This window comes from Babylonia areolata, chromosome 14, assembly GCF_041734735.1.
Source record: "Babylonia areolata isolate BAREFJ2019XMU chromosome 14, ASM4173473v1, whole genome shotgun sequence".
NCBI lineage: Eukaryota > Metazoa > Mollusca > Gastropoda > Neogastropoda > Buccinidae > Babylonia > Babylonia areolata.
Window position 1 is genome coordinate 12,838,373 of NC_134889.1, and position 15,620 is coordinate 12,853,992.

A 15,620-nucleotide genomic window follows, 5' to 3' on the forward strand; every position below is an offset into this window, starting at 1 on the left:
ACCTTGTGCGTGAGGCAAGTATTGGAGCAAGCATAGCGCTTGGTCACACAAACAAAAAAGATGAGCTGTTAGCAAGAGGCTGTTATGAAACCAGATATTATTTGACTCACAGAGATGAAAGTGAAACTCCAGTTTTATACGGTGTGTGATACTGAATATGAACTACCAAATTATGATATGTTTCTAAACAAAGATGCTAAGAGAGGTATAGGCCCTTTATTTTGACAAAACCCTAAATGCCAGAGCATGTGAGAAACTAAAAAAACAACAACATATGAATAAAGTTTGTGATGTACTTTCAAAGGAGCAAATGGTGAGTTTGCACGTATTGGTTGTATAAACAGAAGTCCTAACACAACAAGAGAAAACACTGAAGATTCTTTGAACTATTAAGATCAAAAGAAATAAGTAAGTTCAGTAACTTTTGTATTTTTGCGCATCTAGAATCAGCCTCTTCTCCCATATGAGGACACACACTGACAGATAAGCCTGCCTGCATACTTATCCGTTGGACCGACGAAAGACTCCATCATCATCAAATGACCTTCTCAGACTGTGTAGAATTATCTTGTAAAATCTTTGCAAATGATACCAAAATATATAATAAAACATGCAACAGTAAAATCTTGCAACACGATCTAGACAAACTCCAGGCTTGAACAGAGAAATGGAATCTGTATTTCAATGTGGACGTGTAAAGTGATGCATTTTGGCAGAAGAAATCCAAATAAAACATACACTATGCAGCTGAATGATATTACAGACATTGTAAAGCCATGTGGAAATAAAAAAAAGACCTAGGAGTCACTTTTGGTACTAATATTTCATTTGACCTACACATTCATAACTGCATAAATAAACCAAATCAAATGATTGGAATAATCAAAAGAGCTTTTGCTTACCTTGACCGTGATATTTGTGTAAAACTATATAAAGATGTGTTGCGACCTCACTTGGAGTATGGAAACACTGTATAGTGTCCTCATCTGAAGTGGCAATCTGTTGCAATTGAAAGGGTGCAGAGAAGAGCCACAACGCTTGTACATGAATGTATGCTCATGTCTTACAATGATCGATTAACGTATTTAAAATCATTTTCCCTCAAGGGTAGAAGGACACGAGATGATTTCACTGAGACATACGTTATAAATTTTTCAATGGTCATGTTGATCAGTTGGGATCATTTTTTTCTCTCCATCTCAGTATAGTTCCACAAGAAACACTGGTGGGAAAAACTGCACAACGTTCAAATACTAATACAAGAACGTTTTGCTTTAATAATCGAGTTACTGATGTATGAATTCAGCTGCCACCTTATTTAAAACAAGCACCATCTACTAACACTTTCAAGAATCAACTGGACAATTCTACAAAATTTTTAACTATTTTTAGAGACTTTGACGAATAACTAAACTGTAAATGAAGCGTCGAATCTTGACCCAAATCTTTACGTTTCTGCTCTGACTACTACTGCCTACTACTGCTGCTGCTGCTGCTGCTGCTGCTGCTACTACTACTACTAGTAGTAGTGCTACCGTGCACACAGAGCATCACACTCATACTGTCTCTCTCTCTCTCTCTCTCTCTCTCTCTCTCTCTGTGTCTCTCTGTCTCTTTCTCTGTCTCTCTCTCTCTCTCTCACACACACACACACACACACACACACACACACACACACACACACACACACACACACAGAGAGAGAGAGAGAGAGAGAGAGAGAGAGAGAGAGAGAGAGAACGAACGAACGAACATTTTTATTCAATAAAGGCCGTAGCCCCTCATGAAGGGGATCAGTGAACACAAATTGTTACATTCCAGAGCAATGTGGAACATAAAACATTTAACTACAATTCTAGCAATGCACATGCACACACAAAAAGCACAATTAATCACATATCAAACTGTGGATTTTGAATGCCTTATACAAGTATATAGCGAACTGTTTTACAATGGTTTCATTTGTTGATGACATTAGCAAGGAAAGTCGAAACAGAGATGGATGTCTATGATATTTTTGTGGAATTAACTGTAGCCTAAGGTCATTTAAGGCAGGGCAACGAAACACGAAGTGAAGTTCATTTTCTTCAGCACATCTGCACAAGGGACAAATAATATCGTGATCATTCAATTTACTATAACGATAACGATGAAGAGAGAGATCGGAAATCCCAAATCTAAACATTGTCATAATATATTTCAAATGCCTATCCATCTTCATTGACAGATAAATCGGAAGTGAATGCATAGAAATAAACTGCCTATAAAACTCAAATCGATCGCTATCTTGAATGTGGTACGACCATACTTGCCATCTACAATCACTGAATTAGTCTATTTCGAAATGTACGGATAAATCCATTTATATCCCCTACTCCCTGCTGTAACCACACATAACCAAATCCCATTTCATATAACTTAATTCTCACCATTGATACCCAGTTTTTCTTACCCCTTACATCCAAATCATATAGCATATTATATGCTTTTCTTGGCAACCTAAAATCTTCCATTTGTGTTAATTTTAACCAGTAATAGATACATCTTGTCACAGAATTGAGATATATCGGATATCTTTTTGTCTCGCCATAGATCAAATCATTAGGCGTTTTCATACTTACTCCTAGAAACTTTTTCAACGCAAATAAATGTACATTCTCACAAAATACTGCAGCATTAGACAGACCCCAAATTTCAGCTCCGTACTGAACGATAGGTTGTATCTGAGAATCAAATAGTTTCATAAGCAACTCAAAAGAATGATTTTCTAAAGTTATCATTTTTTTCACAATACAAAGTAATGCGTGTTTAGCTCTACTTGATAAATCCTTACATGCAGCTGTGAAACTTAACTTAGTTAAAAAATATATTCCTAGGTATTTATATGCATTCACTACAGGCATTATAACCCCGCCATATGTCCATCTTTCTCTAATTCCTAAATACCCACCTTTTCTAAAAACAATTATATTACTTTTTGACATGTTTACTTTCAACTGAAGTGAACTTGCAGAACGAAACAGACTGTTTAATTGTTTTTGCAAACCAATAATAGTTTCAGAAATTAACGCAACATCATCTGCTAGAAGAAGAATAAACAACTCTAAAATATCACCCGTAAACTGAACACCATGTTTTCCGTTTCTGATAATTTCAGTGGTTAGTTCGTTTATAAAAAGAGAAAACATCGAACAAAAATCACCTTGTTTCACCCCAGAAGTACACTGGATATAATCTGTCATCCTACCCCCACACCTTTCCCGAGCTTTCACACATGCATACATACTCATTATACATTTCAACAATTTTCCATGAACACCAGCTTTCAAAACGATTGGCCAAAGAATTGTTCTATTTATAGAATCGAAGGCTTTCTCAAAATCTATAAAAGCTACATACAATTTACGATTTTAAGAGAATTGTTTTTGAACGAAAGCCATTATAGTATACATATGATCCACAGTAGAGTAGCCCCGTTTAAATCCTGCTTGGTATTCGCCTGTGATGTTATTGTCTTCTACCCATTCTTGCAATCTATGAGAGAGAGGGAGAGGGAGAGAGAGGCGCGCGCGCATTCGTTCGTTAGTTCGTTGTTTAATTAATTTGCCGACTTCGCTTGCGGTTCGAAACATTTTGGACAAGTTAGACTCATTCTGTTTGTTTCTGGTATTTTGACGTTGCACAACTCGTGAGGCTTAAAATGGCGGCAAGCACAGTTGCTACTGTCATCAACGCGTTGGCAAGTTCTAACGAGAAATTGGACAGACTTGAAGAACTGAAAGTACTTTTATCAGCTGTGCCTCCTCAAGAACTGAGGACTATCGTCCCAAATGTTTCAATCTTGCCTGTATTTGAGTGTCTCAACACAAATGATAAGTAAGTGGACACGCACCGACTTTCAACTTTTCATTTCGTTTCTGTCAAAATCGCTGAATAATGGTAACCATCGGATTTTTTTTTCAACACAATTACATAGATAATGATATGAAGCACAATATATCTTTTATTGCAAACAATTGATGTTGTCTATGATGTGACATTACCGATGGGCACAAATGTTTAAATTTTGCCAGTATTTGAGTGTCTCAACACGAATGATTTGTCAAACTCAGTGGACATGCACCGACGATCAACTTTCAGGATCAGGATAGATTAAGATAGATACATCGCAGGGGCCAATATGGCCATCGTCGCAACGGACCTGGGAGAGCACATGGAAAAAATGGGGGGAAAAAAGAAAGGAAAAGCTACTGTTAATATTGGAAAAAGAAGCTGTTTTTGCAAAAAACAAAACAAAACAAAACAAAACTTCTATTAATGGAATCAGAATTTTTCCCAATGCAGTTACACATACGATAATGTCAAGTGCATACATCTTCTATTACAAGTAATTGAAATGTCTATGATGTTACAATACTGATGTGCACAAAACAAAACTTACACTTGTTAGAGTACTGGTAGTATTCCCGCTCAAGGGAGAGGGTCAGTATAACAGCCAGGTCCAGATATAGAGCCTCCAAGACAGACACCGAGGCCTGCAGCTGGACTTGAGTCTAGTGGTTGATGGTTTGGAGGCAGCACTGCCACCAGATAGGTATTTAACTCTGCATAAAGGAAATGAGTGCCATGTACAGCCTAGACACAACTGTGACTATTACTATTACACGAAACATCATCAAATGCTCAGCAACTGACAGCAGGTGTTTTGTAGTCACACACACACACACACACACACACACACACACCGGTATGTTTTTCCTCAAACTGAAATTTTGACCATTGGACTTTTTCTACCATGGTGTAACATTCCTGTAGTGAAAACAAAATATTTAAATCAAACTCCTTCATGGAGCTTCTAGCTCCTTTTTTTAGCCAAAAGAACATACAGAAAATGTATGGTTTCATGGAAAAACATTACCATAATGATTTTCATAAGAGGCAAATCATTTCTCTAATCTGCAGATGGAAAATTATTTGTTTTAGGACAAAATATGTCAGTAATGTTTCTTGCATCTGTGGTGCTCACATAACAGCCGATCATATACCAACTTGCGATATGTTAAAGTCTCAAATCCCTGAATTGAAATCGTGTTCAGTGTTGACGATCTTCAGCAGTTCATTGCTAATGTATGACTTTTTCAACTCCTTGTTAAATAGTCCAGTTGGTTCGCTGTTATAGTTGTTAGTTTTTCATTAGAAATATGTTATATTGTTATGTTTTTTGAGGGTTTTTTTTAACAAAACTTAAATCAATCATTTTCTATATGTAACACACACACACACACACTCTCTTTCACTTACTAGCATGCATACACAGTAATTCCCCCCCCCCCCCCCCTCCTCCCACTCGATTTTTTTCCTACCCTCGTCTAATATCACTTACAGTTACAGTGAAAAGACGTTAAACTTAAGAATGAACGAACAACACACAGGGTGCATTGTGTTAGATCACTCACAATTGATGTCTTTTCAAATCCACAAAGTTTTGACATTGGAGATGAATTGAATCCTTTTGTTGTTAACATTCCAGGTTCACTTTGTCACAAGGTAAATGTTTCAGGGCCACAGCTCTAGTTAGGGCATGTTCAATGAAGCAGATATTGTACATGTGTATGTGTAGATGTACTGAAACAACTGCACAACTGGCACAGTCCAGTGTGAGAATGAGGCAGATCAAAATACTATTGTACAGTTTCATAATTATGATAGTTAATCCTAATCCTGTTGAATCTTTGTTTTTACCTTCTCTCTCTCTCTCTCTCTCTCTCTCTCTCTCTCTCTCTTTATTTATTTATTTTTTAAGATTGGACAGTTACAATAAGTACATTATAGTACTAATAAACAATAGTCAGTGTGTACTGTGCAGTGTTTTGTTAGGTTTGTTCATCAAGAACTTTTTTTCACAAGAGTTTTTGATGAATGCAGACATTATTTTTTTTACGTAATGTGGATGTAGAAATGATGGGTGCAGCAGCCAAGTGATTTAAGTATTGGACTTTTCAGTCTGAGGGTTCTGGTTTGTATCACAGTCATGGTGCCTGGTGGGTAAAGGGTGGAGATATTTTTGATCTCCCAGGTCAGCAAAAGTGCAGACCTATTAATGCATGAACCTGCTTCATGTGTATGCACATGCAAAATATAAAATACACACATTAAAGATCTCACAATGCATTTCAGCAATCCACAGGTTATGGAAACAAGAACAGACCCAGCATTCAGCCCCCAAAAATCAGAGTATGACTGCCTAAATAGCAGGGATGAAAACAGTCAGACATTTAAAAGCCTGCTCATGCACTTGACTTTTAGTCATTGTGGGAGTCACAACCCATAAACAAAGAAGAAGATGCAGAAACAGCACTCGTCTGATGATATAGGATGAATTATGTCAGGGAAAAAGGGACAACAAGACATGGACATTTGCAGCTTTTGGAGGAGTTGAAAGCATGTTATCATTAATGTATTTAGATTATTGTGTAGAGACTAAGAGTACATAATATATATTCTCTGTACAGACTATGATTAAGGAAAATCATAAAGCTCAAATTTGAACTCTTATGTGCAGAGAAATGTTTCAATAACAATTTCAGTGCAGAAATAAGAATTGAATGGATAATTCATATCAAATTTGCATCAAACTATGTAATGTTGAAAACATGTTCTGATGACATTGTATTTGTAGTTGTTTGTTTGTTTGTTTTTAGAGATCAGCAGGAGATATGCTGCAGTGTCTTGGAGCGGTTGTTGTCAGCGCTCAGTTCCAGTTTGATCCTGGAGAACTTGCATCAGGAATTCGTCAACAGGCTCCAGGATGGGACAGACCCTGTGCAGACATTGTGCATGTCTCAGGTGTGTGTGTGTGTGTGTGTGTGTGTGTGTGTGTGTGTGTGTGTGTGTGTGTGTTGTATTATGTCTAACTGTACATGAAATGAATGTTTTTTAAAACGACATAAAGAAGAGTTGCTTAGTATCAACTTGACATGTAATTGGCATTGCATTGAAACAATGAAAGTATTTATTTCCCATGGAATCTTTGCCACCAAAATTGTTGTTGTTGCAGTTGTTGCGAGTGAGTGAAGAAAGCCCAGAGTTGCTGATACAGTGTGGAGATCTGCTTGTGGCAGTGGCAGCACAGCTGGCCCACCACACTCAGGCCATAGCACAGCTTGCCACCTCCATCTTTGTGCGCCTTGGTAAGGACACACTCGTGGCTGGTTGAATGATTCATGTGTGCTTCATTGTAGCAAGGGCCAGTTCAGTTGATGTACCACACCCAAGTCGTAGCACTTGTATGTAACCTGTTGTAGGCCCTGCTCAAAGAAAGAAATTGACTGTGTTGTTGATTATTCAGTTTGATGATTTTGTTTGTGTATGGTTTATGCTTTAATGACAGAGAGCCTGTCAGTAGTTTTGAGGATGGGGTGTTATCTTTTCAAATTTCAAAATGTCATCATCTAAAGATGAATTTTTTTAGCATCTCTTTATGATTTAGTTGATTTGTACAATAATATTCTCAAGACTTCTACTCATTCTACTTTACTTATGCCTACATTTTCTTGGTCACCTATCAGTATCACCACATTAACAAAATAATGCTTCAGGGAAAATAGGAAGAAGGGTTACAATGTTTTGTAATTATTGGTATTTTGTTAGAGTACTGGTAAATTGACTCCGCAATCTGATGTTACATTAAATGGATTTGATAAACTTGTGTTCTTCATACCTTTCTGGAAATTGTCATTAAAAAAAAAAAATTGCCATGATATTCATTATCTTGCCTTCAACCATGATTAGAGCACTTTGATTTTAAGTATGACTTTTTGACATAACACTTTAGAGTTGCTGAGTGTTGGCAGCTTTGGTCTCCCCTGCCTTTCCATGCAGCTTCCACCACCCCATCTCCTGACCGTCCCCCCTCTTTTTCCTTACCTACACTTCTGAGCTAGGATAGCAGGTAACTGTTGTGTGTTGACAGGCAGTACGGAGAGAGGTGTGCAGACAGTGTACAGTGGTGATGTCTTCGACACCCTACAAGCTGTCATGGCAAAGGATGACACTGTGCGTTACAGGGTCTACCAGGTAAGTTGTACAGCGTTGCCTTGCTTCATCACTTCCATGTCACACCATTTTTCTCTTGGTATTGTGAATTTCAAATGTTTGCATGGGTTTATGAAGATTGTTGGTGATGTGATATCATGGTAACTTCAAGCCCTATAACTTGTCTGAAACATAAGGTATGAAAATTATGTCCCTTGGATTGTATGTGATATGAATACTTGCACAAAACAGTGGTTGAAGACACTACAGGTATCACAGGTGAATGACATGCAGGTAAGTCTTCTGTATTTGAATATCATATATTATCATAGAGGAGGTTGATGACAGTGACAGACACAGTGAAAAGGACATGTATAGACAGGCATATTGCAAAGTGCAAAGTGCAACTCAAAAATAAGAAGTTTTTTCAAAATGCATAGAAAACTGATGATGATGATGATATGGATACTTATATTGCACCTATCCTGGGTCAGAGACCAAGCTCTAAGTGCTTTACAAACAAGGGGTCGCAGGCACATTGCAAAGTGCAACTAAAAAATGTGAAGTCTGTTCAAAGAGCATAGAATACTTATATAATTGTGGCATTGTTTAGGGCATTATTATTACCAACTCAACTGGAAAACCTACTAGGTCTAATCGGCAACCCGCAGCTGAACGTTGAGTCTCCCGAGCTCTCGATTATGCAGCATTCTCATTGGTCCAAATGTATGTAGTCCAAACCTAGGCTTGTAGCAGACAGCTATTATTCTACAATACTGATGATGATGATGATATGGATACTTATACAGTGCCTATCCTTGGTCGGAGACCAAGCTCTAAGTGCTTTACAACCACGGGGTCATTTGCACAACAAGCTGCCTACATGGGTAGAGCCGACTGGCGGCTGCCATTGGGCGCTCATCATTCGTTTCCTGTGTCATTCAATCAGGTTTCAGGCATGCACACATACACACTCAGATATACAACATTTTACATGTATGACCGTTTTATTCATTTACCCCACCATGTAGGTAGCCATACTCCATTTTCAGGGGTGTGCATGCTGGGTGTGTTCTTGTTTCTACAATCCACTGAACGCTGACATGAAGTACAGGATCTTTAACGTGCATATTTGATCTTTTGCATGCATATACACACGATTGGGGTTCAGGCACAAGCAGGTCTGCACATAGGTTGACCTTGGAGATTGGAAAAATCTCCACCCTTTACCCATCAGGCGCTGTTACCAAGATCTGAACCGGGTACCCTCAGATTGAAAGTCCAACGCTGTAACCACTTTGCTATTTTGGTCTTAGTCCAATGTGTGATCAGTTGGTAGAGGATTGTTTATAGTGATCCATTGATATCACTGATGTTAACCCCCCCCTCCCTGCCCCCCTTCACAGTGTGTGCACTGTGATCAGGTGGTGGAGGATTGTTTATAGTGATCCATTGATATCATTGATGTTAACCCCCCCTCCCCGCCCCCCTTCACAGTGTGTGCACTGTGATCAGGTGGTGGAGGATTGTTTATAGTGATCCATTGATATCATTGATGTTAACCCCCCCTCCCCCCCACTCCCCGCCCCCCTTCACAGTGTGTGCACTGTGATCAGGTGGTGGAGGATTGTTTATAGTGATCCATTGATATCATTGATGTTATCCCACCTTCACTGTGTGTGCACTGTGATCAGGTGGTGGAGGATTGTTTATAGTGATCCATTGATGTCATTGATGTTAACCCCCCCCTCCCCGCCCCCCTTCACAGTGTGTGCACTGTGATCAGGTGGTGGTGTATTGTTTATAGTGATCCATTGATGTCATTGATGTTAACCCCCCCCTCCCCGCCCCCCTTCACAGTGTGTGCACTGTGATCAGGTGGTGGAGGATTGTTTATAGTGATCCATTGATATCATTGATGTTATCCCACCTTCACTGTGTGTGCACTGTGATCAGGTGGTGGTGTATTGTTTATAGTGATCCATTGATATCATTGATGTTAACCCACCTTCACTGTGTGTGCACTGTCATGTTTTTATGTTCATATTCAAACTGACATACACTCAGCTCATGTAGAATTAGTTTACAAGGTACTATATTCTACTGAGTCTACAATTAATTTTAAGAACAGGCTTAGTACTCTGACATGTGTGAGGAGGATGGAAGGCTGCCGTCAATCTATGCTCGCATTCTTTCTTTTGGAATGTTGGGAAAGTCTGTAACTGCCAGGCATAGGCACTTGCATGTGTATAGTTGCAGGCCATAACAGCTGTTGGAGGATTGTTTATAGTGATGCATTGATATCATTGCTGTTACCCTCCCCCCTTCACTGTGTGTGCATTGTCATCAGCTGGTGGTAGAGCTGAGCACCATCTCCCCAGAAGCTCTGGAGATGTCGCAGCGTTCAGGACTGCTGCAGAAGCTGGTCAACGAGATGCACAAGGACGACATCCTGTTGCAGCTCAACTGCCTGGAGCTTCTGTCGGATCTGGCCCGGTCCAATCATGGCCTGACCTTCCTGGACACACAGGGTGTGGTGAAGAAACTGGAAGAGATGATGAGCACGGCTCAGTCTTCTTCTGTCGGAGCCTTCCTTCTGCCTGGTCAGTGGACAGTCTGCTGGGTCACCTGAGGGAGAGGGGAGGGGTTCAAAAGGGGACTGTTTGAAAAGTAGTCATTATTGTGCATATTGATTTATGTTAGTAATCGTACTTTTCTCTGTGAGATTTGAGTTGCTCTTTCTGGCGAGAGCGTATCACCACAATGCAGAGAAAATTTTTTCTGTTCCTTGTCTGCATGTATTTCTGTTTCCCTGTGAAAGAGTTTTTGTCCTGTACAATTTTACCAGAGACAACTCTCTTAGTGCCATGGCTACTTTCACTTGTGCTGAGTGCATGCTGCATACTTTGCCTCAGTGTATTATGTCATGCAAAAGAAAGAGAGAAAATTAAAACATATTTGTGTTGCTGTTTCTATTTTTGAGCCTGCATATTTTCTGTCTGTATTCAGTATGTTTTTTTTGTTTTGTTTTTTTTAAAAATAGATTTGTGGTTGTCCATCGTCATCTATGTAACTTTTGATTGTAAAGATGAACACCTGAAGTTGTCTGTCAAAGTATTAACAGAAGGGAAAAATATTTTGATTACAGTGCACTAAGGCTTTTGCATTTTTGTTTTTGTTTTTTGTCAGTGTGTGTGTGTTTGGGTGGTGGTGTTATGTGGATGGTTATGCAAAACTTTCATTGATTTCCTCATGTGTGTGGATGAAGCAGACAATGAAGTTGATCAGGTTGGCACAAACAAGCCTCCCTGAGTGACTTTTCACTCCCCATGTTTCCAGTGCTTGTTTGACATCACCTTTTCCTCACTGATCACACAGGTCTGATGAAGTTTTTTGGAGGCCTTGCCCGATTCCACCCAAAAGAGGTCCTGGGTCACTTCCAGACGTTTGTGGGTCTTGTGTTTGCCTCGGTGTGTGGCCATGGAGAGCCAAGCGTGAGAGGTCTGGCCATGGAAACTGTGGGCTTCATTGGCAGCACCCCCGAGGGGAAGAGGGCACTGGACAAACAGGGTGAGAGCTCAGTACTTACTGGGGGCTGGCCAGCACTGAACGACATACTGCGTTAATGCCTGCACTGGAGAAAATGTGTGTGTGTGAAGGGGGAATGTGGGTGGGAGGGGCTTTGATAGCTGGGTGACTGCACTGAAATATAAATAGAAAAATTGAGTGTGTGTGGACAGTTTGGGAAGGGACACAACTCTAGAGAAACTTTCAGGCAACTTAGGATGTTTGGGTGCATTATAGCTAGAAAGTCATGGTTAACTTCTAGTATTCAAAAAAATGTTCTTAAATGAATGCTGCACTGTTGATCATGACAATATTTAGAACTTGACACATTAGGTAACTTTGGTAGATGAGATAGTATATGAAAGATCTATGCAAGGAAAATTGCTAAGCTGTAATCCTTGCAGAAGTGAAAGGGTTTTGGATGAAGTCACTGCCCATTTCTTTGTTTCTTTGTCAGCTGTGACAAACTTCAATCACATGTCGATCCTCCACAAATTACCAGTTCAATAAAAGCAAGGGTAGCATCATAACACATACAGCCGGTTAATCAATATTTAATGTATCCTCTGGCAATTCAGAAGAAACTATTTCATACAACATTTGGTGACGTGAGCTGCCACGTAAGTTATATAAATGAAACTCGTAGTCATCTTTTTGTTAAAAATTACTTTTTTAAAGAAAGAAGTAGGTACACAGATTTTAATGAGGACTGTTGTATTTAGGCCAGCTGTTACACACACACACACACACACATTGGTGAATGTGATGCCAGTATAGTGAAGGTGTGAGGTGTTTTGCAGGCACAGCCATGACAGAATGTGTGAGTGGATTGGGCAGTGTGATCAGGAATGCTCCCAGTGACATCAGGATAAAGGCCATAGAGACTGTGGCCAGTCTTCTTAGACTACAGGTTTGATTTCATGTCTGTCTGACTGTTCACCAAGGACACACACACACACATACATGCACACACACACACACACACACACACACAGGCATCTGAACACTGGGTTATTACGTAGACTCACATTGTTTACATAAGTGAGTCAGAATGCAGGGGTGGTGGAGATTGGATGACATTGTCAAGTGCTGAAATGGTTGACAATAGGCAGTGGATTATATACTTTTTCTTCACCATCTTTACACTGCAAGAACAGCAGAAGAGATGTGCCGTCGTAAATAAGCCCATGAGTGTGACTGACCAAAACAGGCCATGTCCATTTCTTCCTGGGGGAACCCTTGAGGGCTGTGGTCCCTGCCAGCCAGCTGCAGAGAGACTCCACCCTTCAAGAAGCAAGCATCAGGAAGCCTCTCACATAGTGGGAAAACTTCCTTACAATGTTCTACAGGAGCACCATTGGATGGAGAGGAAAATGAACTTGTTGAAGAAAAAATGTCATATAAATTACTGTTACAAAGCCAGGAATTGATGATTACCCCCATCCCAACCCCCAGGATGAAGCTGCCGCTTGCTTTGGTTCAAAACATTATTCTCCATTGTGGATGACCAGACAGAAGCTGAGCATGCTGTGGTGTTACCTCTGTGTTGCCCTCTCTCTCTCATTTTCCCTCTATCTTTCTAGATTTTAGTTTTCTTCCAGACTGTGTGATTTCTTTTCACTTTCATTTCATTCTGAGCTTGGAGCTTTCTGGAAAGACTGAGATGGAGGTGGCAGACAGTGCTGATTTAGCACTTATAACATAGACTGAAAGAATCACTTTAAACCCTTTCTGATACTCAGAGAAAAGATAGACATAATGAAGGCTTTCAGCTAGATGTAAGCAAACAAACAAACAAAATGAAAAGATTGGGGAATGAACACATATTCATGTGCAGAACTACAATAATAATCCAGTGCAAGTTTAGACTGAAGTTTACTGAAGATCTGGAGTTAAATATGTAATTTTTTAACCTTCACTACTTTATAGTGTATATATTTCAGCATTCATTTCATTGTCTTTTTACCATGACTTGTTTCTCAGGTATCAGACCAAACCCAAGAACTGCTCCAAATCACAGAGGGCTGGTTCAACAGCCTTTGCCCTAACCCCTTCGACATGATGTGGAGCATTGCCAAGCAGCCGTTCGCAGACCTGAGATTGTCGGCCCTGAAGGTTCTGGAGAGCTTGGCCTTCCTGCCCTGGGGTCAGCACCTGATGAACAGCACTGCTGGCTTCAAGGAGTACCTCCTGGACCGAGCCATCGAGACCACCAAGGAGAGCAAGGAGGCCAAGTTCCAGGTTGTGCATGTGCTGACAGAGTCCCCCACCATGAGGGACATCTTTGGTGAGCCCTATTACGTTCAGCTGATGGAGTTCTTCTGCCAGGGACCCTTCTTTGTGCGAGCACAGGCTGAAGTGGCAATGGAGGAAGCATAAGGCTCTCGATAGTGTGTGCCTGTGTGAGAATGTGCGAGAGAGAGAGCAACTGTTCAACTGTAAATTTCAGAGCTTGATATGTGTGATGACATTGTTCTCAGATTATTTTGTTGTCAGTGTTTCAAAACTTTGCCATTGAAAAGAAATATGTTCTGTTGTATAATATCACTGCAAAATTGATACAAATCAGATCATCTGAGTGTGAATATTCTAACAGGAGTGTTGCATTGAAACTGTGTTGTTTATTTTGGTGACAGGAGTGTTGCATTGAAACTGTGTTGTTTATTTGGGTAACAGGAGTGTTGCATTGAAACTGTGTTGTTTATTTGGGTAACAGGAGTGTTGCATTGAAACTGTGTTGTTTATTTGGGTATACACCCGTTTGAAAAAAAAGGAATTAGCCAAGAATCAGAAATAACATCTTTTATCAAGCCTTCAGCCTTATGAATAAAATAAGCAGTTGTATGGATTTTGGGGTTTCAGCTCGTCTGCTGAGCAGATTTCTACCACTTGTATGCTAAAATCAGGTTTTAATTACACAAACAGTACTTTGACCCTCTGGTGCATACTCTGGCAGGGGTCTGATTCCTGTGCAAAATGCTAGTCCTTTGAGAATGGATGAAAGTAACCTTGCATTATTAGCCCCCTTCTACTTATGTATGCAGTGCCCTCATCTGTGTGACTTCAGAGCTAAGTTGTGATTTCTTGCCAACAGTCATTTGATTCGTCTGTCAGGTCATGTGGGTGGTGATGTGCAGAGGTTTGGCAAATGAAGCGTCCACTGAGTAACAGGGATGTTGTCCATTGACCCACCAGTGACTGTGCCAGTGCTGTGGGCTGCCCCCTCAGGCCCCAAGATCATCCTGTCTTGTGGAGCCCTGGGTTACAAGCCTGATTTATGTCTTTTATTTGGGGGTGGGGGGATGAAAAGAAACATGATGAAGTTCTGATGTGAAATCATCAGTTGAAATTTTTTTTTCCAGACTTTCTTGGGTCAACCGCCATTTTATTTTGTATATAAATTCATTATGTCAATTCAAAATAGATGGGGGAAAAAATTAAATTAAAAAAAATCTGAATACAGTGAACATTAGCCATAACAGATGCAAGTCATTATAGTCCATTACACAATCAACTCAAAACGAGACAATAATCAAGACCAATACCCGGCATTCCATAACTATGTCATTGTAATCAATAGCAATTATGGAGTAAATCACCCATATTAGAAAAAAGCATACAGATTTTCATTTACTGAATTAGGGCATGTGAAAAAAAGACAAGACAAAACAAAACAAAACAAAACAAAACCACCCAAAAACGACATATAAACAAAAGACCCAAGACAATACTATGGAAAGAAGTTGTACAAATTATACAATAATGTGTACAAAAGTTAAAGTTGATCATAAAGACAGTCAGGTGTTGACCAGGCAGAATCAGTTGAAATTTGATCATCAGTATGTAGCATGTTAAACTGAGAAAGTTTAAACACTTACTGGACGATGGACTCTGATCGAGGCCCTACTATTGACAACTGTTTCGGATGACAAAGAAGTCACAAAACCAGATGGGGGCTTTATAAAGTTTGGAATGTTTGGAGTGGCACCTAATTTGATTAATGAGATTTTAAGCTAAGA

General features: G+C 39.8%; 1 protein-coding gene across 1 annotated transcript; it reads left to right on the top strand.

Annotated features, from left to right (window-relative positions):
• The first annotated feature begins 3,688 nt into the window (after positions 1–3,688).
• LOC143289825 (26S proteasome non-ATPase regulatory subunit 5-like) lies at positions 3,689–15,317 on the top strand. The gene is made up of 8 exons (XM_076599001.1): positions 3,689–3,876; positions 6,702–6,846; positions 7,058–7,190; positions 7,973–8,076; positions 10,385–10,637; positions 11,413–11,604; positions 12,402–12,511; positions 13,585–15,317. The coding sequence occupies exons 1-8, from the start codon at positions 3,701–3,703 to the stop codon at positions 13,978–13,980; spliced, it is 1,509 nt and encodes a 502-aa protein (XP_076455116.1). The 5' UTR covers positions 3,689–3,700; the 3' UTR covers positions 13,981–15,317.
• The last annotated feature ends 303 nt before the right edge of the window (positions 15,318–15,620 follow it).

Coding starts and splice junctions, on each gene's coding strand:
- LOC143289825 (XM_076599001.1), top strand. CDS start 3,701: ATGGCGGCAAGCACAGTTGCTACTGTCATCAACGCGTTGGCAAGTTCT. Junction 3,877..6,701: donor TGTCTCAACACAAATGATAA/GTAAGTGGACAC, acceptor GTTTGTTTTTAG/AGATCAGCAGGAGATATGCT. Junction 10,638..11,412: donor CGGAGCCTTCCTTCTGCCTG/GTCAGTGGACAG, acceptor CTGATCACACAG/GTCTGATGAAGTTTTTTGGA.